The sequence below is a fragment of the Bradysia coprophila genome, assembly GCF_014529535.1.
Source record: "Bradysia coprophila strain Holo2 chromosome IV unlocalized genomic scaffold, BU_Bcop_v1 contig_81, whole genome shotgun sequence".
Taxonomy (NCBI): domain Eukaryota; kingdom Metazoa; phylum Arthropoda; class Insecta; order Diptera; family Sciaridae; genus Bradysia; species Bradysia coprophila.
The window spans coordinates 3586169-3610570 of NW_023503375.1; the positions used below are offsets into that span (position 1 = coordinate 3586169).

General features: G+C 39.8%; 2 protein-coding genes across 7 annotated transcripts; one reads left to right on the top strand and one right to left on the bottom strand.

Annotated features, from left to right (window-relative positions):
• Nucleotides 1–1445: 1445 nt before the first annotated feature.
• LOC119072491 (histone deacetylase complex subunit SAP130-A) lies at nucleotides 1446–6660 on the bottom strand. Of its 3 annotated transcripts, none has more exons than XM_037177731.1 (13): nucleotides 6193–6660; nucleotides 6035–6132; nucleotides 4765–5969; nucleotides 4212–4692; nucleotides 4034–4141; nucleotides 3681–3960; nucleotides 3481–3628; nucleotides 3188–3423; nucleotides 2949–3120; nucleotides 2713–2883; nucleotides 2548–2652; nucleotides 2332–2477; nucleotides 1446–2124 (listed from the first exon to the last, which is right to left on the bottom strand). In XM_037177731.1, exons 1-13 carry the CDS (start codon nucleotides 6333–6335, stop codon nucleotides 2118–2120), a joined length of 3300 nt encoding a protein of 1099 aa, XP_037033626.1. In that variant the 5' UTR covers nucleotides 6336–6660; the 3' UTR covers nucleotides 1446–2117. The 3 variants fall into 3 exon arrangements, with proteins under 3 accessions (XP_037033626.1, XP_037033627.1, XP_037033625.1); XM_037177732.1 differs by having other exon boundaries at nucleotides 3481–3604; nucleotides 6035–6141; XM_037177730.1 differs by having other exon boundaries at nucleotides 6035–6141.
• A 1968-nt stretch (nucleotides 6661–8628) lies between these two features.
• Nucleotides 8629–21571, top strand: LOC119072490 (serine-rich adhesin for platelets). Of its 4 annotated transcripts, XM_037177729.1 has the most exons (15): nucleotides 8629–9197; nucleotides 9261–12497; nucleotides 14932–15600; nucleotides 15634–15737; nucleotides 16365–17975; nucleotides 18043–18174; nucleotides 18236–18450; nucleotides 18521–18575; nucleotides 18639–19131; nucleotides 19190–19271; nucleotides 19331–20036; nucleotides 20094–20253; nucleotides 20308–20508; nucleotides 20788–21179; nucleotides 21256–21571. In XM_037177729.1, the coding sequence occupies exons 1-15, from the start codon at nucleotides 8978–8980 to the stop codon at nucleotides 21430–21432; spliced, it is 8454 nt and encodes a 2817-aa protein (XP_037033624.1). In that variant the 5' UTR covers nucleotides 8629–8977; the 3' UTR covers nucleotides 21433–21571. The 4 variants fall into 4 exon arrangements, with proteins under 4 accessions (XP_037033624.1, XP_037033623.1, XP_037033622.1 ...); XM_037177728.1 differs by having other exon boundaries at nucleotides 14932–15737; XM_037177727.1 differs by having other exon boundaries at nucleotides 15634–17975.
• The last annotated feature ends 2831 nt before the right edge of the window (nucleotides 21572–24402 follow it).

A 24402-nucleotide genomic window follows, 5' to 3' on the forward strand; every position in this document is an offset into this window, starting at 1 on the left:
ACAGATAATCTGGTAATTTTTTTAAAATCTAATTGAGGATTACTTAAGTTATCACGCTATCAAGCGACGAGACAAGAATTCTTTTGGGAATATCTCTAAGATCACCCGACCGTCATAGCCCATCTTCGAATTTATCCTCAGGAATTTAATTCCCCGTCGAATAAAAAAAAGTTTTTGGAAATCCGTTGAGGATTACTTGAGTTATCATGTTAACAAGGAATGAACCAAGTGTGACAAACATTTTCAGTGTTTAAGGTTTTTGGTCGTGTATTTTCAATCATAGTAGTGAACATTGTGTGACAAACATTTTAGTGTGTTTATCATCCGTAAGATCCATGACTTTCACTTAAGGGAACAATGACAGAGTATGAAGAAACGCCAAGAAAAATCGTCAAAGTTCTTCACGGGCGTAGCCGAGTTCTATATAGAGTTCTAGTCGACGCGTGTTTCAGGGTTTTCAAAAATACGCAGATTTGGGAGATATGAGCATTAACCGTATTCATTCATTCCTTTATTGTTCATTTTCAGTCGACTTAATACAAGCGGACTTAACTTAGGTATCATAGGTAGGACTAGGTAGCAAATAAATTAACATAAAAGGTATAATAGCATAAAGGAATCACTGATAATAAATAGGTCGTTGATAATATCACAAATTAAGATCGTCGTGTCAAAGTTTAAAGTAGAAAATTAGGGGAAAGAAAGGAAAAAAAAAATCACAATAATAAGAATTGGCTCATCACTGAATCAGGAACACGTAGAAGCTCATTTCGGAATTGGTTATGCGGTAACGTTGGATCAATAACATCGGACACAGCATTGAACATACGGCAGGCATCATTGAATGGCGAATGGTACGAGCGTTGTGTTCTGCATGATCTGATCCAGATAATGCCATTGTGTCTCGTTGACCTGAAGTTGAATGTTATACGGGAGCGATGTAATCTATATCTTGGCAAATGTAACACTAATACAAAGGTCGTTTCAAAGGGAAAGTTATAGAGTTTTTGATATTAGTTGACACGTGTTTCAGGGGTTTTCAAAAAGTCGCTGATTTTATTGCGTTACCCTTGGTTGTACGAAATTCTCAAAAAAATCTTCTTACAAAAGAACTGATATCGCCCAAAATCACTTACAGTGGAGGTGTGACGGAAGTCCTTTACATCCAGTAAAAGATTGGAAAAGCTGCTCGTTCTTACTTCCTGAAGAGCTGTAAAATCAAAATACAGTTCAAGTATCGGAAATCTTTTAATTTATTTTGATCATCAAATGTACAATGCATGGAGCAAATAATTTTGTTTTTTGCTTATGTGACTAAGGAATTCACAACAAAATAAAATTATTTATTCTCTGTAAAAAAACAACCACACATATTGATATCCATACGGATACGAGTTCGTCGTCAGCGTTCCATTGTGGCATACAAAAACAAATAAATTTTTCTTTTTTTTTTCACTATTTGTATATGACACATCAGAAGATTTTCATAGCGAAAGCTGTGTGGATAGAATAGATTTCTTTATTTTATACAACAACAAAAATTATTTGATTTTATTCTTGTCCTTTTTTCCATGTTTGTCCCTCCTGAATGGATAACCCCCATCAACGATAAAATATATATTGATTTCATTTGCTTATTCTCGATTTAATAACTTACTTGACTACACATTTTGTTTGCATTTAAGTCAACGATTTTGCTTTACAATCAAAATATTCCACAAAAAGAAAAAAAAATGCCTTAGCTTAAGTTACCACGAAATTTGAATAAATTGATAACGAAAAATGAAATGAAATTTATAAAATGAAAAGGAAAATAATTTTCTGTTTGTTTTTTAGTGAGAAAACAGAGTACAATTTCTCGTCATACGCAAGTTGGTAATTTGGTAGAATTTTTGTTTTTTGCATTTCATTGAATGGATACAAAGAGTACCTAGTTTGATTTGTACGAACGGCATTTCATATCACAAAGAAAAAATTATTTCCGACATTCTTTACTCTCACTGGTCCATACTACGAACTGGGCCATACTCCCCATTTAAATAATCCAAAAAATTCAAAAAAAAAAAATTTAACTTAAAAGAATTTAACTGTCGGCTGTGAATTCAAAATTCAGCTGCTTAAATCCTATTAATCGGAACGAGAGAAGAAAAACAAAATAATTCAAAATTCAACATTTTCAAACAAGTCCAAACTTTAGTGAGGAACTTAGAGAGAAAGAAGTGTGTGCGGATAGGTGCAGAGTAGAGTTTGAAGTTAAATAAAATTCAGAAAAAAAAAATTAACAACTCGGTCGGCCGAATAGATTTATGTACAAAATGTAAGTTCTCTTACGTTTTCTCACGCTTTTTGAAGTTTCGCTTCGATGCACATCGACTGATTATATCCGAAACGGGAGTCTTGTGATCGAATATCTTCAATATTTGCGAACGGGCATCGGTAATGCCGTCCGTGACGATTTTACTGCGTTGCATGTTACCCTGATTAATCGCAATAGAGAAAAAAATTGTTTTCGTTTTTAGGGATTATGGACAATTCAAATTGACTTACCTTAATGAGATCATTCACTCGATCGACATCAACGCTTTGATTGTGCGCTTCCATGCATTGCAACATCGTAGAGAGTTTGCTGTACACCTGAGATTCGAGGTCACACTGCAAATAATCGGCGTAATTTAATGACTATACAACAGAGGATCATAATGTAACTCTCACCAAGTCTTCCATTTGAGCGGTCAAATGGAATATTTTCCATCCGTTAACGGTTTGTGATACATTCGCTTGATTGGCCAAATCCATGACCGATGGGCGACGTTCTTCGCGTGGTTTCACGTCGGAATACCGTTGAAAATGATTGGTGGCCGCTTTCCAATTTTGCTTGTAACCCTAAAAAAAGCGCCAAAATGTTCATCTACCAAGTCAGGTGGGGAAGTAAGACTTTCTCTACTCACGTCCAACAAAGTGCAGGTTCGCGGTTTCTTAATGTAAATGTCGGCTGGTTTTGAATTCTCTTTATTGCTTCGAATGTGATGCTGTTTACTGATTTCTGCAGCAATGGACACGGTGTTATTGTCCAACTGGGCTGGCATATAATTCTTGGAAGTCGTTTTATTGTCGTTACGCCTGCATAGGGAATGGGGGGCAATTAATTTCGATCGAATTCATCATCGTCTCAAGCCAACAAACTTACAATTGCTGTTTTCTAGGCTTCTTTTTCGGTGACGCTTCTTCAATTCCATTACTGCTGCTGCTGGTGGAATTCTGTTGCTGGAACATATGGGGCGGTTGAACCGTTGGATACATGTCGTCGACAGCTTTAAATGTTAATTCAGTGCCGCGAATATTGCTTCGCTTAAGCATTTCTCGATTCTCTTCCATCTCCTGTTGATCGCAGTTCGGACTAGATGTAGCACTCACAGTAGTCGACTGAAGATTGAAAATTGTGATTAGTAGGCGTAATATGCAATGTCAAAATACACTTACGCCTTCCGATGAGCCAGGACGAGAATGAGGAGACGGCACTCGCTCGCGATCTTTGTCGGTGATCGTACTCATTTGCATCAGAGCTGGTGCCAGATTTTTGGCTACCGATTTGATGATTTGCGCACTAATTGGTAGAACAGACAGAATTCTGGATCAAACAGAATGTTGAAATTTTAGGAAAACATTTCCGACAAACTTACCCTTCACTGTCACGTTTTCGCAGGATGCTTGCACGTGGCGATTGCACTGGTGTCTTTGATGTGATTGGAATTTGTACATGTGTCTGTTGTGATGGCTGTGATTGTTGGGTGGATTGTTGAACTGGCACTTGATTTTGACTATTGGCTGTATGCACTTGTTGCATGGTGATAATCTGATGAGTGACGCCCGAACTGTTTTGACTGTTGTCGACGATTAATTGTGGATTGAATCGAACAGCCTGGATTTGACTGTTTTGTTGGCCACTAGACAGAGGAGCACCTGTAAACACAAGCGAAATTTTTGAATTTCGAAAATAATGTTCGCAGCTCGTCTCGTCGTGCAATGAATTTACCTTGCAGTTGGCCAATATTTCGATTGGATGATGGAACGACAGCGAAGGAACTGGCCTGCGGTGTATATGATACCGATGTCACCAAGCCGCAAGATGGATTGGCTGGTGCTATTCGGAAAATGTCGCGAACATTAGTAAAATTCGTTAGTCTGATCCACTAAATCTGATGGTCGCTCACCTATTGAAGTACTTTGACTTTGCGTTTGATTTAAGTTGCTGGTTACAGTCGATGTGGCCAATGTTAGCACATTACTAATGCCACTGCCGGTCGAACTGGGCTCATAATAAAATGTTCCGCCGGCTTGCAGAAACGATGCATTGGCTGGCAATGTGTTTCCGGTCGATGCATTCGAAACGATTGGGTTCGTCGATCTGGCGTGAATGAAAACGTTTTGCGTTTGGCCGGAATTCACGGAAACAGTCGTCTGGTGATGACCATCATTGGCAGACGGTTGCTGCTGTGGTACCACTTTTGCTATTGGTACCGTCGTTGATGCATTGTTGGTGGACATAACATTTACGTTTCCTCGCATGATCTGCGAAACCGACGATGACGGAATCGTTGTTACCGATGCGGTAAATGCATTCGATCCACGGGATGTTATCGTTAGTGGTACGACGGTTGCAGAGGCTGGAACGTTTTGGCTGCCAATTATTTGCTGAAAAGAACCGAAAATAATTTCCAATTAGACGATCGGATTGATTTTGCACATTCACGCAAAAATACTTACAATTTGATGACTGCCGCCCTGTTGATTGATACCAACAATTTGAGCAATTTGATGCTGTTGCTGGCCCTGATTTATTGGATTTGTGCTTGTAACAATTCCGATCGGGGTCGACGATGTCGATTGATGGGTAATTTGTTGATTCAAATTGCCTGATGTGAGAGTAGCTCCTTGCGAAATATTGGTGGCCAAAGCGAGATTTGTTTGCTGTGTATTACTTGCTGGTAGTTTGCCGACATGGGTTATTGTTAATGATGGCTGTACCTTCGTTGTCGATGAAACTCTACCCGTACCAGTGCCAGTTGCTGTGTTCATAATCACTGGATGAAGAGTCATTAAATTGGCGGCGGCTATTTGCCTGGTACTGATCACTTGGGGACCACCAGTTTGCGGCTGTTGTTGCACCTGAATGATACGAGTTGCCGGCAAAGTGCTCGAAATATTCGATGTTGACAATGTGGCTGGTCGTCCTTGTACAGTATTTGGTAGCGACGATAGGACACTCGTCGGAGCCAAAACTGGAATGTTAGGGCCTCGAATGTTGGCTATGTTGGCTGTGCTTACTCTCACATTAATGCCTTGAGTTGGAAGCCGAGTGTTTGTTAATTGGATGGGTCGTACCTGTCGTTGGCCAGTTATTGGAGTAGTTACTGCCAGACGTTGCGTCGATGTAAATTGTTGCTGTGAATTGCTGTACACTAACGTTGCCGTTTGTGGACGTGGCGGAAGCACCGTTGCTACGAATGTTGGCTGACCAGTTGTAACTGCGGCAACTTGATTTTGTTGCGACACAATATTAGCCGATATGGTCGTTATGCCCGAGCTGCTGACATTTACACTAGCAGGAATGGGTTGTGCAACGAGTCGTGCCCTTGGCGATTGATTAATATTGGCACGAATTAATGGAACTGGTTGCGCTCCAGTCATCCAAGTCGTTGTACCCGAAGATATTATGGTTCCGGCTGGTGATGGAGTGCGTGGCGGAGCAACACCTCGATTGAATGTCGATGTAATATTGGACACATTCGACGGTGGAGTGGGCGCCCGTATTGGCAATGTAGTTGTTCCACGCGGTACACTAATGTTTGTTGCAGCAACTGGACCTCTGGGAGCGAAAGTGCTGAACGTTGGTGATCGTGTCACAATCGAAGCTTGTGTCAACGTCCGCGAAGGCAAAGCCGTGAGTTGTGTTCGTCCGGATGCGTCAACTGGCATTTACAAATGGATCATCAGAAAATGAAGACAAAAATCTGAATTTGATTTTTTTCATTACCTTGTTTTATCATCGTTTGTGGCATGATGTGAGTTTGAATGATTTGTCCGGCAGTTGTTTGCCCAGGCATAACTATTCTCATTTGACCGCCCTGTTGACTAATTGTTCTGGAAATATATTTTAGGAGCTCTACCAAACCAGTGAAACATTAAATTTACCTAAACGTTTGTGGAGTTTGAACGGTAGCTCCTTTGCCATCACTTGGCTTCACCAGGGCGATGTTACCGATTTTTGGAGCCAAATCCATTGGAAAAATATTGGTTTTGTTCACTTGAATCTTATCGCTTTCCGACGAACTCATTTTGGTAATTTGTTCATGCTCTTTTTAGTGATTGGAGGTAAAATTGTCGAATTTTTTCTCTCTCGATCAGATCGAAGTGAAAAAGGTGACGTGAAAATGGTGGAAAATTGGAAAGCGTTTTTTTCTGTGAGCAAATTATGCTCGTCACTATTCAATAATTTCGGCAGCTATTCATAGCCGATCACTACACAAGTAAGATAATAGTCTGGTACACTTTAATTGAGAATTTTCCAATCGTAAGAATGAAAAGATGAAACACTTTACGAATCTTACGCTTTATAAAACATTTTTTTAGGCTCAATCCACTTTTGTTGCGAAATTTTGACAAAAGAAATTACATCTGGTACGACTGAAAGAAATATAGGTTGCGTTCATGTCGCTGATTATCTTAGACCCGTACGAGTACGACGAGTACGGAGGTCTTTTTGGTTCACAAAAAGATCATTGTCAATATTGACATATGTCAAAATGTTATTATTTTCACTAAAACTCATTTGAAATTGGGATGAAATTGACAACTAAAGGCTAGTACACAGATCGTGAAAAATCGACCCTATGACATAAAATGTATGAGTTATCTGTCAAATATTTTGCAACCTCGGTGTGATATTTGACATTTGGCTCATACATTTTGTGTCATATTTTGCAGCAGTCGATTTTGCATCCATTTTTCGCGAATAAATAAACCTTTTTGTGGTTCCTCAGAGATGCAAAGTATGTATGTCGTATAATCATTGTTATACTGCCCATACTGCCCTACAACGTATAAAGACAACGTTTATGGGAGCAAGGTCTCGAAAGAACAGGTTAAGACACTTTCGAGTTGATCACGAAGGCGGTCGCATCGAAATTTTCATGTGGCCCCAACTGGGTTTGTGAAACTTTATATGACGATTTCAAGAAAAAAAATTGTTTTCAAGTTCAAGGTTCTGAAGGTTAAGACACTTACGAAGGCGGGTGAAACACAAATTTTGAAAATTTAAACATGTTTTGTTAAACTCACTCATTAAAGACTGTAGGAAGAGAAAACTTGAAGAAAATTTTTTAGGCCAAATAGGGTCTTATCTCCTATGTGGTTTGGATGCATCTACGATGAAATAGAAGTTGAAATGTTTTGGCGTACATATTTCATCATAGATGCATCCAAACTTCATAAGACCCTATTTGGCCCAAAAGCACATTAAATTTCCTGTGTAAGTCTTCGGTTGAACACTTCAACTGCACATATTTCAGTGTCGATGCATTTTAAACCTAATAAGTCCCTATTCGACTCAATGGTACATGTGATTACCTTTCTAATGACACCCCACACGACCCTGTACGGCTCGTGCAACTGGAGAAATTTTTGTAAGAAAAGTGCAAGTTTTCGGTTTTTGATCACCTTTCACCAGCCAAACAAACTTCGAAGAATTTCTTTGAAAGTGGTTTTGGCTGCTAGGGTCGAATACCGTTCTAGGCACATATAAAAAAGTCCACTGGAAAATGCGTCCGATTTCGGTAGGCTGTTTTTCGAAAGAATCCCTCTCAATATTTTACAAGAAATTCATGAAAACCATTCAAACATTTCTTTCTATTTTCAAACGTGAACAAAGTGCCTGTTCACGGCACATATTTTCAGGTTAGGGTCTCTGTGGATGATTTTTGACATTTTAAATAATATATCAAGGTTCTGAAAGAACAGGTTAAGACACCCACGAAGGCGGGTGACACAGAGGTGTCTTAACCTGTTCTTTCAGAACCTTGATCTATATTAGGTTGAATGTAGTGGTTTACAGTGATGTAATGCTGAAAACAAACGAGACATTGAAAACGTGTTTTGGTCCTAGTTTTCATTGACAGATGCAGCAATCGCAATTTTCGATAGAGAAATTTCTAACTTTATTTGACAGTTGCGACAATTTCGTCATGAAAACAAGGACCAAAACACGTTTTGAATGTCTCGTTTGTTTTCAGCATAATTGAGCTTAATATGACTTTTACTGAGAACAGTCCATTGCGCACACACTTCGTACGGGTCTCTCTTTATGGTTTTAGGTTTTTCTTTGCAGAGCGGGCACAATCACTTAAAAATGTTAGAGTAAAATCAAAAATTTTCTCAGAATTAACGTAGTTATGGCATGACAAAATATAACCTGCGCGTGACGTGACATAACATAATTCTCTTCTTTGTAATACGTATTATCGCGCGTCTGTTTTTGAAATGACTTCAGAAGTGAACGTAAATGTTTTGCGTAATATTTTTTTAGGAGTGTTTCGCTGTCGAAAACGAAATTTTACAATATTGAAATGGATCTGTCAAGACACACATATAATTTGCGAGACTAGAGAAACGTGAACAATTTACATTCAATAAAATTTGTTTTAACATTTTACGGAGAATGATTTTTTCGCTTGTGATTTAATTAACGCCAAGCAGTAAACATTAGTTTCTGTCATCGCAAAAAACATTTCGATTTTGTTTCCCAATTAAACACGAATTTAACATCCACAGATGTTTGTTGTAATTTTTTTTTTCACTCGTTGAAACGTGAATAAAGATCCTCTTTGCGTCCTGGGTTCGAATCTCGCTCGTGAACAACGTTCATAATCCAGAATTTTTTTTTCATTTTTTTAATTGATTGATTGTTGCTAAAGTGAAAAAAATGGAATCAAAAGGCAGTATCGATAGCAAAATAGGTGGTGACGCAATAAGGGAAGGATCAGCAAGTGCTGGAAATCTCAGCTCAAATGTGACCAATATGAATCCACTCTTGAAGGATTCGAAGCGAGTCATCAAGAAAATGATTGTGATGGATACGAGTAAACTCAAGGGATTGGGCATCGAATCTACGATCAAGAATGCCATGTCCAAATTGGGGAAAGGTAGGCAGTCCATCGTTAAAGGGAAACCAGACGTAAACAACGACTTTCATTCCGATTTTTCAGAAAGAAATATTAAAATAGAGAAGCCAACGTCTAATACTGTGGACAACCAATCTATCAACGTGTCACCAAAGGTTCCACAAACTATTATCAAAACTGAATTTGAGCCAAACAATGTGACCGTTAAGCCAGCGGCAACAGTCATAAAGCATATATACCGACCAGGTGTGCCTTTCTCTGCAACATCAGACTCGACTACTGATCCAGTTCATATTCAGTCGAAGGGTGTGACTGCTAAGCCATCATCAACTCATCCTGTTATACACTCACCTCGACAATCGCTCACCACCTCAACAAACAATGTTTCATTTAGATCTAGCAATGAAACGACTCCACCGGCTTCTGTTACCAAAAACGTGGCTCAAAGTGCTTGTGTTCCAAATACATCCACCAACAGTATGCAACCGATCCGCATTGCATCAACAGGTACAGTTCCAGTTGTGAAAGGTCACCGAAATGGACCGACACAATTTCATTACAACGCTGCAATCGTACCATCACAGACCAACAATCCAGTGATCAAGGTCGAAAGTACAGCACCGTCAGCTGCAAGTGATGGAAAGAAGATTAAGGTTTTGTCAAACGTTAGCTTGATTGATGGCAAGTCAAAGCTATTAGAGATCGACAAGCTGTCGTCTAAAAATTTAAAATTCACGAACGTCATCAAAGGAACGGACAAAAGCCCACCGAAGGCAGCGGTTCTTCCGAATTCCGATTCTGGGTCTAAACCAGATTCACATTCGAATGCAGTACCCGGAAAAATGGAATCCGATAGAGTGACAAAATTTACCCATGTCATCAAAGGATCAGAGGAACGTCAACCACGTACAACCGTTGCTGCACCGTGCACCGTTAGTTCCACAAGAGCACCCGTATTTATACATTCTTCCATGCCGAAATATATACAAACCGAAACGAAGTTGACTTCGTCCGTCAATTTGAAGCCGCTGAACGATGGAAAGCACCAAAGTACCACCAGGTTAATATTCCATAAGCAGCATGGCACTCCGGCAATGCCTACAAAGATCGATGAACCAAAATTTTCTTCGAAAAGTCTGAAAAATCCCAGCGATGCGACGAATAAAACAATTCCGCCGAACATTTTGAATTTTTCCAACGTTGGAGGAGGAAATGCGTTGAGGTCAGATTTTATAAATCAGTCGTTCAGATCATCATATCCAGCAGGCAAATCGATCAAAACCGAAATCGATACCGTTCCATCCAAGAATTTGATTTTCACCAACGCATCGAGACCAGTCGTTCAAATTATTACTGCTATTAGGAAGTCCACGACACCAACATGCTCATCATCAGCGCCAATTAAAACCGAATTCGAGGAAATGAAGCCGAACGACTTCAATCAACCCAATGCCAAAGGTTCGAAGGAATATCCATCGCACAATGTCGGTAGGCCAGCCGTTTGTAAAGTTGCTAAGCCGGTCACATCCACCAGCTCAACGTCTGCAGCAACCGAGGTTGCAACAAAACAATTGGTAACTACGGATGAAAATGTTGAGATTTACAAACCGTCCGCACAAAAATATCTAAGTAAGAGCACCGTGTCCACCGAAATGACTCCCGTCGACAATGCAGCAAGGAATAAACGGTTCCACGATGCCGTCTGGTCTACAAACAATCCCCGAACGTACGCCCGACATAATATCAAACGATTGCTCAGCGATAAAATCATAAAGAAAAGGAAAGAGGAGGAAAGTGTGCAAAATTTTCACAATGAACAGACATCCGAAACAGTACCTCCTGTGCAAGCGGATAAAAGTGATGTTCACGGTGACGCATCCGCATCTGCAAGCGATTTGAACTCGGAAAAAGAGAAGTCGAAAACGGAATTACCCACCAAGCAACCTACACCAATTATATCAGAGCTTACATCAGCGGATGATGGTGTTCAGTCGCCTGTAAAATTGCCTGTTGAACCGCCTATTCAGCCGATGGTTATAACTTCGGATTCAGAACCGCTTCAAAACAGTCCTATAAAATTAGTGCCTACGGTGGATGATACTGTTGAACCGATGGATGTAACTACGGATTCGGAGAAAATCAAACCTGTTCAATTGGAAGCGGAATCCCCTTGCAACCAAACCACACCGAGTCCATCAAAACTTACACAGATAGATGACTCTGTTGAGCAACCACCTATTCCACCCGTCGATGTGAATACAGATGCAGTTACTGTGACGAAAAACAATTTCTGCGGATTTTCCATTGAAGAAGTGAATGTCAGTTTCTCACTGCTGACCCAAATCAAAGCAATTCTTTCGAAAAATCGACCGAAGAAGACGCTACCATTGTTGGTTTCAACAAATCCAAAGGTTGGAAGTGAACGAGAGATTAAGTTGGTTGTCAGAGATAACAATCGCTGGGTTCTGAACCACGAAACCGGTGTCTTAGAAGAAAAATTCGACATAAAAATGAAGTCGATCCAGCAAAATGTTCCACCGTCTACAGAAGCAGATATGGACAGCAGGTTGTCTCGGTCAAATTTAGACAATGTAAACGAGCTAATCGAACCATCCGAACAAACTTTAAAGAACACCGAACTGGAATCCGGACTCTCTCCATCGAAAACACCTGTGATTGAAGATGCCGACGACGAAATATCGGACATTGACCTGTTTCACCGTTCGAAAACAAAATGCACCGGAAGTGCAATGAATCGCCGTGCAATATTTAAATCAATCGAACTGCATCGCAAATCGGCTCTGCCAGCTACTACGGATGATGATGAATCGGAACTGTCGTTACGCGTTCGTCCACCCAGACCGAAATTGAGGAGATCGCGTCAGAAACAGACTTTAGAACAGCTGAAAGTTCAGCAAAATGCTCATGTTAGCTTATTGAAACGATTCATACGCACGGATTCCGATTGTGATAATTTGGACGAAGAAGTTTTGATGAGTTTTATCGGCAGTGTGGACCAGCGAATTGAAGTGTTGGAAAATCAAGTGAAGAATTGCTTTAAAAAGAAAATTTGTGCCGAATTAAACGTCGATGCCATCAGTGTATCAGAGCAAAGTGTGACCACTTTTGTTGATCTAATGAAAGACATAGATGGACCGGTGAAATCTTGTGAAAGTGTTACAAGACCAGATCTAGTGAAACCCAGTAAAAGCTCGTCCAACGTACACAGTCGATTAAGTGGTGGTGTTACTTGTAACGCTCAGTTGCCTGAAGGCATTTTACCGAGTAATGCTGAAACGGCAGAGAGCGAACACAGACAAGGTGAGCACAATTTGTTTTCGTTTTTTTTTATTGAGTTGAGTTCATTGTGCTCGATTTGAATTATTTGTTCCGCTATCCAGGAGACAGTAAATTTTTTCTTTCATTTCACTTCTGGAACTTGATTCTGTTCCAGCAAAACCATTTTTCAAATAAAAAAAAAAATTACGTCCCCTGGATTCGAACCCGCTCAACCCGGTATCATAAAGACGTTACGCTAACCATTACGCCATAGCGACGAATGTAATTAGTTGGTTAAAGTTCTACTGCTGACATTAGCATTTCCATTGAGCACTTTTTCGTGCAGATGTTTTGTATGAATATTTTGTGTAGGTCAGTACCTGCTGCTATACGTATGTTGTATATATATATCTTTTGCAAATGATTTAACCGGCGGACCTTTGTTATTGTTTATGATTTAAAATCCATTTGGAAGTGTTTATTATGTGCAATAATTCCATTATCGTGTTATGCCGAATTGGGACTTTCATCACTTTTGCTTCATTTACCAGTTACGATTGGATATGTATAATCAGTCGGATTTTTGGTTTTAAACAGCGAAAGTCATCTTACACAAACTAAAGAACGAAACAGAATTTCATTAGTTCGATTGAAACGGTTAAATCGACAAGGGGCGCGCAGTGTTGATAGCAACATTTCTATCGATTTGAGGTTCATCTCTGGTGGCGTTGATAGAATGGTTTGTGATTGTAAATTCATGTATTGCGCACAGTATTGCACATCGGATGGTTGTGTGATTGAAAACAATTTTACGTTGAGAAGGGAATTTGATTAATTAATTTGTTAGTTAGCACTTCCAACCAGACATTCAGAAACTATTTTAGCTTTGATTTTATCACATTATTGTGCTGAAAAATGTGGAGGCGTTTCAAATGAAAATTATTGTCTGGTTGGTAAATGCATAATTATTGTCTGGTATAATTAATGCTATCACTTCTTGCGGATGACTGAAATAATTTGAATATTTCAATTGGTTTGTCCGAAAGTGCATACGTTTATTCGATTTTGATAAGTTTTCTTTGTTGAAACATAATTTTGACTGGAGATCTAAAAGTTTGAAAGTACTCTGAGCGTGAAGGTGAGACAAATTGTTTAAGTGGTAGGAAGGGACAATTTCTCTAGGTTTTTTTGGTGGTGGTTAATCAATTGAAGTTTGTTCAGTTTTTTTCATGGTGAAAAGTATTACAAGAACAAGGACTGACAAGGATTGTTGCTATTGTATTTGAACTAGATCCCACCACTTGGGTGGGTCAGATCCCTTGACTGAATTTTTTTCTTAAGATTTGTGAATTAATCATTTTTTCCCATCAATTATGTGCTGCCCAGTCACTAAAGCGTATTCAAATTTTGCGCCAAAATATCATAGCCTGGAAACACTTAATTGACTGGAAACATCGATGTCAATCTGAGGGATTCTTTTGAAAAACAGCCTATCGAAATCGGACGTATTTTCCATTGGACTTTTTTGTATGTGCCTAGAAAAAACTTCGACCCTTCGAAGCCAAAACCACTTTCAAAAAAATTCTTCGAAGCTTGTGTGGCTGGTGAAATGTTATCAAAAACCTAAAACGTGCGCTTTTCTTACAAAAATTTCTCATGTTACACGAGCCGTACAGGGTCATGTATACACCCTATGCGGTGTCATTAGAAAGGTAATTGAATGCACTTTCGGGGCAAATAAGGTCTTGTTGGGTTTAAAATTCATCCACACTGAAATATGTGCAGTTGAAGTTTTCAACCGAAGATCTTATTCGGCTCAACAGTACATGTGATTACCTTTCTAATGACACCTTACACGATCCTGTACGGCTTGTGTAACTGAAGAAATTTTTGTAAGAAAAGTGCAAATTTTCGGTTTTTGATCACCTTTAACCAACCACAAGAGCTACGAAGAATTTTTAAAAAGTCCACTGGAGAATGCGTCCGATTTCAGTATCCCTTTATGTAAAATGTGTTTTTCTTAAGAATGAACCAACTAGAGTCTAGATCAAACCCTACGCTCAGAACGATGACTCTGATTCAATAAGGATACGTTTAAACCACATTTAGAAGAAAAAATATTTCCTCGGAAAGAGGCCACTCATATGGTAGAGTGAAAAATAATTTTTCTTCTAAATGTGGTTTAAACGTATCGTAAACACATTCAATAATCTGGAGGTAGACTTATACCGTTACCGATCATCATTACCATGATTGGTTGTGTGAAATTCAGTGTTATCGCATGAAAATCGTTCTAGAAGATTGCAGGAAACATATGGTGGCAACAAAATTGGTTCTCATGTTTCAGTAGATGTTTCTCATGTTGCTATAGATCCTCAAAAATCGCTGATATCTGTCCACTTATTTCAATTTATATAATTTTAGACTAATGATATCTGACTGACCACTGACATTCCGTTTTCGGTTTCTCTTTCAGGTCTCCTGAAAATTCATGAAGTTACAATACGAAAGGACACATTTCTGGTGACCGAGTATGACAACCAATGTGATAAAATCAATCATCTACCTCTAAACGTGAAACTTGAGAAAGACACATCGACTAAACGAAGCATTTCGGCTCCGCCTCCGGTTCGGAAGACAACAAAACCAACGATCCGAAAAAAACGTAAACGAAAGTCTCTAGTTGAAATGTTGGCCAAGCATGTCGATAAGGAAACCCTCAAATCGGTGATCATCGAGCATGCTAAACAAAAATGTGATCTCAGTTCATCGCTGGATTCGGATAGTGACAATGACAGTGATCGGGGCGACGTTGTAAGTAAAATATTTCGAACGGTGTGTACAATTGACTTGTGCGACGATGACGACGAAACCGTGCATGAAGATGTCCTACAATATCTGGAATTTACCGAGGAAAATGAGATGGAAATTGAACAAGATGTAATGTCAGTTAATCCTTCTTATTCTGTTGAAACGAAGATCAATCACGAGGTACCTAAACCGATCAAATCTCCTAAGCCGTCGTGTAAAAACCCCAGGAAAGGGAAATTAGAAACTAGAACATCGGAAACATCGGGGAAAAAAAGGAACCCAAGTTCCACCACTGTGATAGATACACCAATTGAGGGTACCATAGAGAATGCAGACGTATGCGAAACACGGGATGCAATGAGTGAAAAATCTACTGCTATTTCAGCGAAAGAACATGACGATATGCCAGTTGCAAATATTTGCGATGAAAATCCTCCGGTTTCAACATTAGAAACTTCAAATGTTTCGCTTTCGACAGCAACAATCATGAATGTTTCGTTGTCGACCGCAAAAACTTCAGAGGTTCCGACATCGACCGCACCAACTTCAGAGGTTTCATTTTCGACTACAATAACGTCAATTGTTTCGCTGTCGACCGCAACAACTTCAAATGTTCCACCGTCGAGCGCAACAACTTCAAATGTTCCAACGTCGAGCTCAACATCAAGAAATGTTCCTTCGTCGACCGAAACAACTTCAAATGTTACACCGTCGAGCGCAACAACTTCAAATGTTTCGTTTTCGACCCCAACAACTTCAAATGTTTCATCGTCGAACGCAACAACTTCAAATGTTCCATTGTCGACCGCAACAACTTCAAATGTTCCACAGTCCACCGCAACAACTCCAAATGTTCCAACGTCGAGCTCAACATCAAGAAATGTTCCTTCGTCGACCGAAACAACTTCAAATGTTACACCGTCGAGCGCAACAACTTCAAATGTTTCGTTTTCGACCCCAACAACTTCAAATGTTTCATCGTCGAACGCAACAACTTTAGTTCCATTGTCGACCGCAACAACTTCAAATGTTCCGCTGGCGACCGCACCGACTTCAAATGTATCATTTTCGACCCCAACAACTTCAAATGTTCCATCGTTGACCGCAACAACTTCAAATGTTCCACAGTCGACCGCAACAACTTCAAATGTTTCACCGTCGACCGTAACAACATCAAATGTTCCATTGTCGACCGCAACAACTTCAAACGTTCCACCGCCGATCGCAGCAACTTCAAATGTATCACTTACGGAAGCCGAATCAATTAGTTCCAACTTTTTCGATGATGATGACCACACAGAAACGCTCGACACAGCTTTTGATGTTGAAGCTAGTACTTCTCCTTCCCCGGACAACACTTTAAAAGTAGACGAGATGCCTAGTCCAAAAGTTGAAGCAGTTCCACAATCCAAAATTTTGAAATCGGATGGCAATTCTGTTTCGGAAATCGCAGACAAAAACGATATTCAAGAAGGTGGAGTCGTCCCATCCGACGACCAGTCAAAAATGGAAAAAATTGTTCCTGCTACCGTTCCTAAAATTAGTGAAGAAGTCACGACTGTTACTATTCCAATGGATAACATTAGTGCAGCGAAAGACCCAGAACAACCCATGAATGTGGAGGCTAGTCCTGCTGCACCATCAAACACGAAAATAGACAAATCACCAGAGAAAAAGAGTCCGAAAAGGTTAATAATAAAACTGAGGCCTTTCGAGGAAATATCTTGCCGTCCCAGACTGAAGAGCATAGACAACGAGCCTACTGCTGGTGCCAAACTATCTTTTGCGGAAAGTCTAAGCAAAATTGATTCTGCAATCGACAAGGGAAGTAAGTCGAAACGAAAAGCCTCAAAATCGAAAGATGCTCACACGACAGATACAATCGATTACAATCTGTACGGCAGTCGACTCATCGTTGTTACTCCAGAGACGTTACCTAAATCAACAGAACGAAAGCCAAAAGACAAAATTCAACTTTCTTCTGAAAGCATCAACGACGACCCAGCTGTTGGTCCAATAAAAATCAAAATTAAAATCGGGAAAGAGCCGAAAAACTCAGCGGCAATTCCAAACAATGATACAGTGAACGGAATCGAAAAGCCCAGCCGCTCTCGTAAAAGAAAATCTGCAGTCTTAGAAGATGCAGCAAGCGTACCAGTCGCTACACCACCGCCAGCAAGTGACACAACTCGAAGGCGCCCCATTTTCGATAACTTCGATTCACCCGAAATTCTAACAACCAAACGTGCCAGGAAATCAAAGTCTTATGTGGACGATGACGATCGCATTGAAAATGTACCAACGACCACTCAGCCACTATCCAATTCACGCTCATCCAAGCGCAAATCAAATAGTTCGAAAAGTCCACTTAAATTGGAGTCAAGTGTTCTGGAAACTGTCGACGGAGCAAAAGATCAAAAAGATCTGCTTGCAACGGAACCGGTTAGTATCGCAGAGCCGAACGCTGAACTGAACACTGAACGGAACATTGAACCTAACGCTGAACCGAATGCACCACCAAAAGTACCGATAGCTTTAACAATGCCGAAAACTGGAAGGGGTATTAGGCCACCAGTCTTAGCGCCATTAGACGTCGCCGAGCGGTATGTTTGTGGAAATTGTAAGGAAGTAGTCGAGGCAAAAGATTGGACCAAACATATCAGAGGTCACTACGGTCTATCATGGCGAGTTGATGTCGATCCGCCGATCGTGAGTTTTTACTTGAATGCACTCGGAACTACTCGACTAAAAAAATGTCTTATTTCTATCATTGCAGGATATGGACAACATTCACACCATGTCATCGAAAGTGTTAAACTTTATCAAGAAGGCAAACATCAAGATTTTGAAATGCCCACAGTGTGACGTTGAAAAGAAATCAGCTTTGGGATATTTGAGTCACTTGGAGGTAAATTTCGAGTCAAGAAAAATAGCAACCGCCACAACTCACAATCCAACTCGTTCATTAGGTGTGCGGTTTGACTCCAGAGGAAGTCAAAAGCAAATTGGTGAAATGCGAACACTGTCCGTCAATGATCCGTAGCTGTAGCATGAAAATCCATCTAACTTTTTGTTCCGGTTTGAAGCGGCTGTTGCAGAAGGAAAAAGAATCTACCAAAGAGCCTGACAGTGCCGAAGAATGCTATAACGACATGGGTCGAGCTGTACGTCGTTCTGCTCAAAAGTAAATTTACTTGCTCCGCTGATGTGTGACGCTCAATCTTTGACGCTCAGTTTTCTTTATCTTATTCCAGAGCTATGTCGTCGTTTAAAGATCTTGGCAAAGCACCCGAGGCTAAACTTGAAGATGTAAGAGATTCCCATCCTCCAATGTCATGACAAACCAACTAATTTCTCGATTTTTTCTTTCAGTACGTCGAACGTGTGGAAAAGATCAGTAATAAGCAACATCGGAAGTGGAGGCAGGTGTTGAAAGAAGGCAATAACATGGAGTGTGTTCGGAAAGGATGTGAATTTTCAACGAACGATTTGTTGGCAATGGTCGATCACTTCAACACGTGTGTTCTTGTCGACGGTGAAACGTTCTATTGCAATCGATGCGGACATGGACCGGACACTCGTGCCGATGTAGAAGAGCACATCAAAGCTAGCCACAGTTTGGGAGTCATTGAATCGATCGACGACAAGATATTTTCGGACAGTGACGATGACGCTGAGTTGGGTGAGGAATCATCGGAAAGTGAAGGAGAATCAGGCGATGAGGAAAGGTCGGACAAAGACGGCGGAGACAGCGATTTCGATGATGAAGATGACGATGGGTGGAATACGAAAGGATACAAAAAGAAAAGGCTGAGGGATTGGCCACACAATGAAGTTATGTTGAACAGCTGTCTGGATAGGAAAGGTAATTGGAAAGCTGTTGTCAGTTTAAAACATTTTCTCTCACAACTGATTGTTTGCAGTGTTGGCGGAATATGCCAATCTTCTGAAATCGTATTCCGGTGGATCGTACTACTATCCGACATTGGAATGGACACAAGATTTGTATGAACCAGAATTTCTGAAAGTATTTTTGGGCGCTCACGAGGTATTCTTACTTACAGTCGCGACACGCATTTTTCCAGCGAAGGGCTATTGCCAACGGCCACACCGAACACATTTTCCGTTTTATCTTCAACGCTGACCGATTTGTACTTACCTAGAGTTCAGCAGTCCAACAAATTTTTGGTCAAAGACGTGCGCAAATACAGGAAAGTCTATGGTTCGACTGAAATCACCCAATCTGATAGCTGGAAATTGCTAAACCGATTCGAAGCGTCAATAGAAAGCGATTGTATGGTACTGTTCACCGGTGGACCGGTTTTATCGATGGCTTGGCTACCCGTGCCGGATGATCATTTATCGCAAATTTTGGCCGTTTGTTGTCGCAGCGATGCTAACGATGACATTTTAATGAATAACACAAGGGCAGCAAAGTGTCTGATCCAACTATGGAATTTCCATAAGCTCAAGAACGGTCAGTTGCGGCATGCACAAATTCCACATTTGCTTTACAGTGTGGCTTACGACCATGGTCCGATCATACAACTGGAATTCTGTCCGAGCGGTGGCTTTACCGAAGACCGATTGGGATTGTTGGCAGTATCGTCGTATGACGGACATGTGGACATCCTTGCGTTGCCAAAGAATTTCACTTGTGACAATTCGAAAATCGAAAATTTGGTATTCACAATCAAACCGTCGTTGACGCTGTGCTGTGAGCGGGATCGACCATTTGGTGTTTTAATGACGAAATTAGTGTGGTCACAGGTAAGCGTATAACTGAATCATATGTCGTCGATCAAACATGTAACGATGTGGTTGCAGTCGATGGGGCACACGAAATTGGCCGGTGGATTTGCGAACGGTTTAGTGGCCATTTGGAATTTAAAAAATCTGGAGACACCGTTCACCTGCAGCAAAATCAATGGCATACCAACACTGCTACCGACCGATTTGTTTTTCGCTGGCAATAAGGCCATTAAACGTAAATATGGACCGAGCTTTCAGAGGGAACATTAATTGTCATTCGACTGTTCAGTTCTAGAGTTTCATCATGACGAGAACAATGATGCACGTTGGTTGATTGCCGGTTCACATGACCGTAAGGTGAAATTTTTCGATACACACAATGTGCACCTGGAAATATCAACGACCACGGCACATAGCCGAATAACTGCTGGATGCTGGCCTGTTCATTGGACATCATTCCTGCTGGGCATTGATAACGCTTATAGCTTAAGTATGTGTGGCTTGAATGCCGTGTTCATTTTCTTTGGTTCATGTCATTTCGGTGGTTGAGTCCTTGACACAGTCCTCGTTGGGCGTTAGCGAAAAATTTCGCAGAAAAGTTGGAAAGTCTCGTCAAACTATGAACGGTCCGTCCTCCCTATATTCTATTGAACTCTTAAGACTCAAGCACCCAACTACTGAACTCAACAAAAACATGGACCATTACACTACAATCTCTGGTCTCTTACTGACTTTCCATTTGACCAATCGATTCTCAATCTTCTTACAGAAATATCCGGAATCATTCTCAAGCAACCATTGGATATTGGTTGCCGTACTTCCACATTTTACTCATGCATCGGATCAACCTGTGATATTAGTTTTAATAATTGGCTCAACTCGTACGTTTTCGTAACGTCATACGGTGACATTCATGTGGGATATGTGCGACAAATGATTAGTGGCTTTGGCGAAACGCGACGGCAACGATCGATTCTCGGCTATACGGATTCCGTGGACATTAGCGGATCGGATAGTAGGGAGGAAGAGGATGTTGCGAATGAAGAGGTATCCACTTCGGATGAACCGCAGCCATCGACCTCAGCAGCTAGTGCGATTGAATCGGCAGCGGATTTTTCGTATCCATCGACCGATGGAATTGTTTTCTGTGACTTTCGCAATGTAAGTATGAAGAGAACAGTGTGCCGTGGGTGATCTGACTAATCAAAATTGATTTCTTATCTTTTCTTTGCTCCAGCCTCTACCTGCCGTCACATCACCGTCGTATGAAAAAATTGGAGCTCCACCGATGAATAAATACAACATGGTCAAAGTGAATAGAGTCGTCTTCAATCCGAATGTGTCCGCTTACAAATTGTACGCTCTGGGTTATGAGTCTGGATTCGTTCGTATCAATCAACTGTTGCCGAATTAATGATTTGCGAAAGAAGGTGGGGAAATGTGTTGGACGTTTCTGTTGTTGATACATTTTGTTAATTCGGTCACTTTATGAGATTTTTGTTGTTCATTTTCTAATTACAAAATTAATAAATTAATATATTTAACGTAAGTAATTTATAAATTAATTTATTGTACCACATTCTGCATTTTTAATTGAAAAGCTGAGACTAGCAAGCGAATAAAATCCGTTAAGCAGTGGTGGGTAATTTGATCCCTATTTCCGGGCTATTTTCTGATTAAAAAAATCTATGAAGAGCAATGGCCAAATTGGGCTACGACTACGATTCAAACCAAAAGAGTCAAAAAGTTGACCAACGCCCACTGTCTGAGTATAAGTACAGTATACAATCACCGAAAAAAAGCTTGGATGGGTTTTTTTGCAAAGCAGCCTACCGAAATCGGACCGATTTTTCAGAGGAAACATTTTATTGGAATTGAACCCTAGAATTCAAAACCAATTTCAAAATTTGTTTCCGGCCACTGTGTCACCAGTGGGAGGTAACCGATATCTGAAAATTGCAATGTTCTTACCTGTTCAAGGGTTCAATTCCTGCACATACACATACAAATGTTTCCTCTAAAAAATCGGTCCGATTTGGGTAGTCTGTTTTTTAAAAGAATTCCTCTAGCTCCCACATCTAATAAAATCTCGAAAGCTCCTACAATTTCAAAAATACACCTAAAATCTCCTAAAGCTCCTAAAATGAGACTTCGAAAATGTCATTAAACTACCATAAATTAGGATCAAGATCAGTACCATCAGCGGATGAGTAAAATAACCCTAAATCGAACTAAGAGCTTTTTGGTAACTTTGTGTGACTGCAATTTTTCTGGGTTGATCCATTTCCGATCCTGTAAAATCGTCCACCACCAAAAACCTAGTCTGAGAATATGCTACATGGTAGGTTTTGTAACAGTATTGGATAAGGCTTAACGGCGGTAATGTAATGAGCTGAGCCAGAACTAAGTATAGATTTAATTTAATTTATTAGTTTTGGACTTGATGATGCGAGAAGGCCTTCGGACAAAAGAATTGCGACATTTACGCACAGGCGCAGGAAATGTTGTTTGAACATCCTGTTGTTAGAATTATCCTCTGCAGTATCGAAGTATTAAGACATTTTGCACCCACCCTGACATTTTGTCAACTGCAATCAATTTTTATGCTTTGGGCAAAAATTTCGGAATTTTTCTCGTAATTTAGGCCCTTAAATAGACATAGACTGGTACTTCGAACGATAAAATGTGTTCCATTTTATGTAGAATCATACACCAACATATGTAGGCGTTGACATTTTTGATAGTTGTCAATTTAGCATTTTGAAAAGTCATTACCGGGAATGTAAAGTTTTGTTTTTAATACTAATTTGGGACAAATTATCATTAATTTATAGTAAATACACAATATGTATTACATTATTGAGTTGGCTTTGAAAAGAGACGGTCGTGAAAATTTTTGCTCTGCAATTTTTATTTAAAAGTTAATCAATTTTGAGGGAAACACCAAGGATTAATTGATGAATACGAATGGAAATCCTACTAGAATGAATGAATTTCTGATGTTTTTCCGTCGATTAATAAAAGACGACAAATTTGGTTCAACGATCTTTTGCTCGAATCATCAAGTTTGAACTCCCCCACGAATCAATGAATTTTGCGACGATTTTTTTGGAAACAGTATACCAAATGCAGATAAATTTAACATGAATGAAGTAGAACAGGCCATTTATGATAGAATAATCTCGGATTCAGTTTGTATATGTAATCGCATTGTTAATTATATTATTATTGAAATGCATCGCTCGCTGGGTATAGTGAAGTCGGAGTCGGAGTAAATACACAATATGTATTACACATATGGTGTAGACGTGTATTTCTGGAGCAGAAGATAAAGTCTAACTTTTTCATTTTTCAAGTGTTTTTTTGTTTAATTATGTGTGTGTCTTCCAAAAAATTGTTTTCACGATAACCGGCTGCGTATTTAATCTATTGGAATGAATAACCTCTTTTGGAGGACACTTCCGGTATCTGAAAATTTCCACCTTCATCGTCGAGGTAATTTTTCCCATATTTTAATGTTTTTTAATTCAAAAGTTTCGTGTCGTAAACGAATTCAAATTCTTCGCGCTAATTTGCCCACCAATTCTCACACGATCAAATATTTCGTATTTCACGTCGGGGACACATTTTTTAAGTAATTTTGCTCATAATTACCAGTCTAGGTATAATTCGTCTAAGGTTTATGCCACATGCACTATCAGTATCAGTAATAGTAGATTATTCACCTCTGTCCACATGTTTATTTAGACACTTGGGGAGTAATTGCATGAGCCGTAGGCGAATGTTATAACCCCAAGTGTCTAAATAAACATTTGGACAGAGGTAAATACGCTATTTTATCTACCAACGGCGAAACAATAGCACTTTTTCACTGCTATTATTTCACCTAGGTAGATAAAAGACTTTTGTTCAACTAGAACATGAAATTTAGAAATTTTTTACTCACTTCGTACACATTCTCACTTTCTCACCCAATGAAGTCGTTCAGACATCAGCTGATAAGTATCATGTGGAGAAAAATTTGATACGAGTAATTAACATAAAACCTAAAATAAAGATTAACAAAACCCAGCTATTACTTTCTAAAAATCTGTACGAACGTTAAACGTTAAAAATGTAAGAAAGGTTCACAATAATCACTCAAACGACAACTTTTGCCTTAATTTCAAAACTGCTTTCTCTCTCTCTCGCTGCTCATGTTCATGAACGCCTGTAATTTATTCTGAAGTTCAGAACTCACCATCATTAGGAATTTTTGCGCCCTAAACTTGAACTATGAATTAAAATTGCGAGCTATGAAGTGATTTAGAAAAAACAACTTAGCTCGCTTCGCTCGTGTATGAGTTTATGACATATTTATGTAGCGTTTAATTTTCGGGCCAGC

Coding starts and splice junctions, on each gene's coding strand:
- LOC119072491 (XM_037177730.1), bottom strand. CDS start 6,335: ATGAGTTCGTCGGAAAGCGATAAGATTCAAGTGAACAAAACCAATATT. Junction 5,970..6,034: donor ACAAACGATGATAAAACAAG/GTAATGAAAAAA, acceptor TGTAAATGCCAG/TTGACGCATCCGGACGAACA. Junction 2,884..2,948: donor GAACCTGCACTTTGTTGGAC/GTGAGTAGAGAA, acceptor CGCTTTTTTTAG/GGTTACAAGCAAAATTGGAA.
- LOC119072490 (XM_037177726.1), top strand. CDS start 8,978: ATGGAATCAAAAGGCAGTATCGATAGCAAAATAGGTGGTGACGCAATA. Junction 17,976..18,042: donor TTGATGTCGATCCGCCGATC/GTGAGTTTTTAC, acceptor CTATCATTGCAG/GATATGGACAACATTCACAC. Junction 18,175..18,235: donor GATATTTGAGTCACTTGGAG/GTAAATTTCGAG, acceptor CTCGTTCATTAG/GTGTGCGGTTTGACTCCAGA.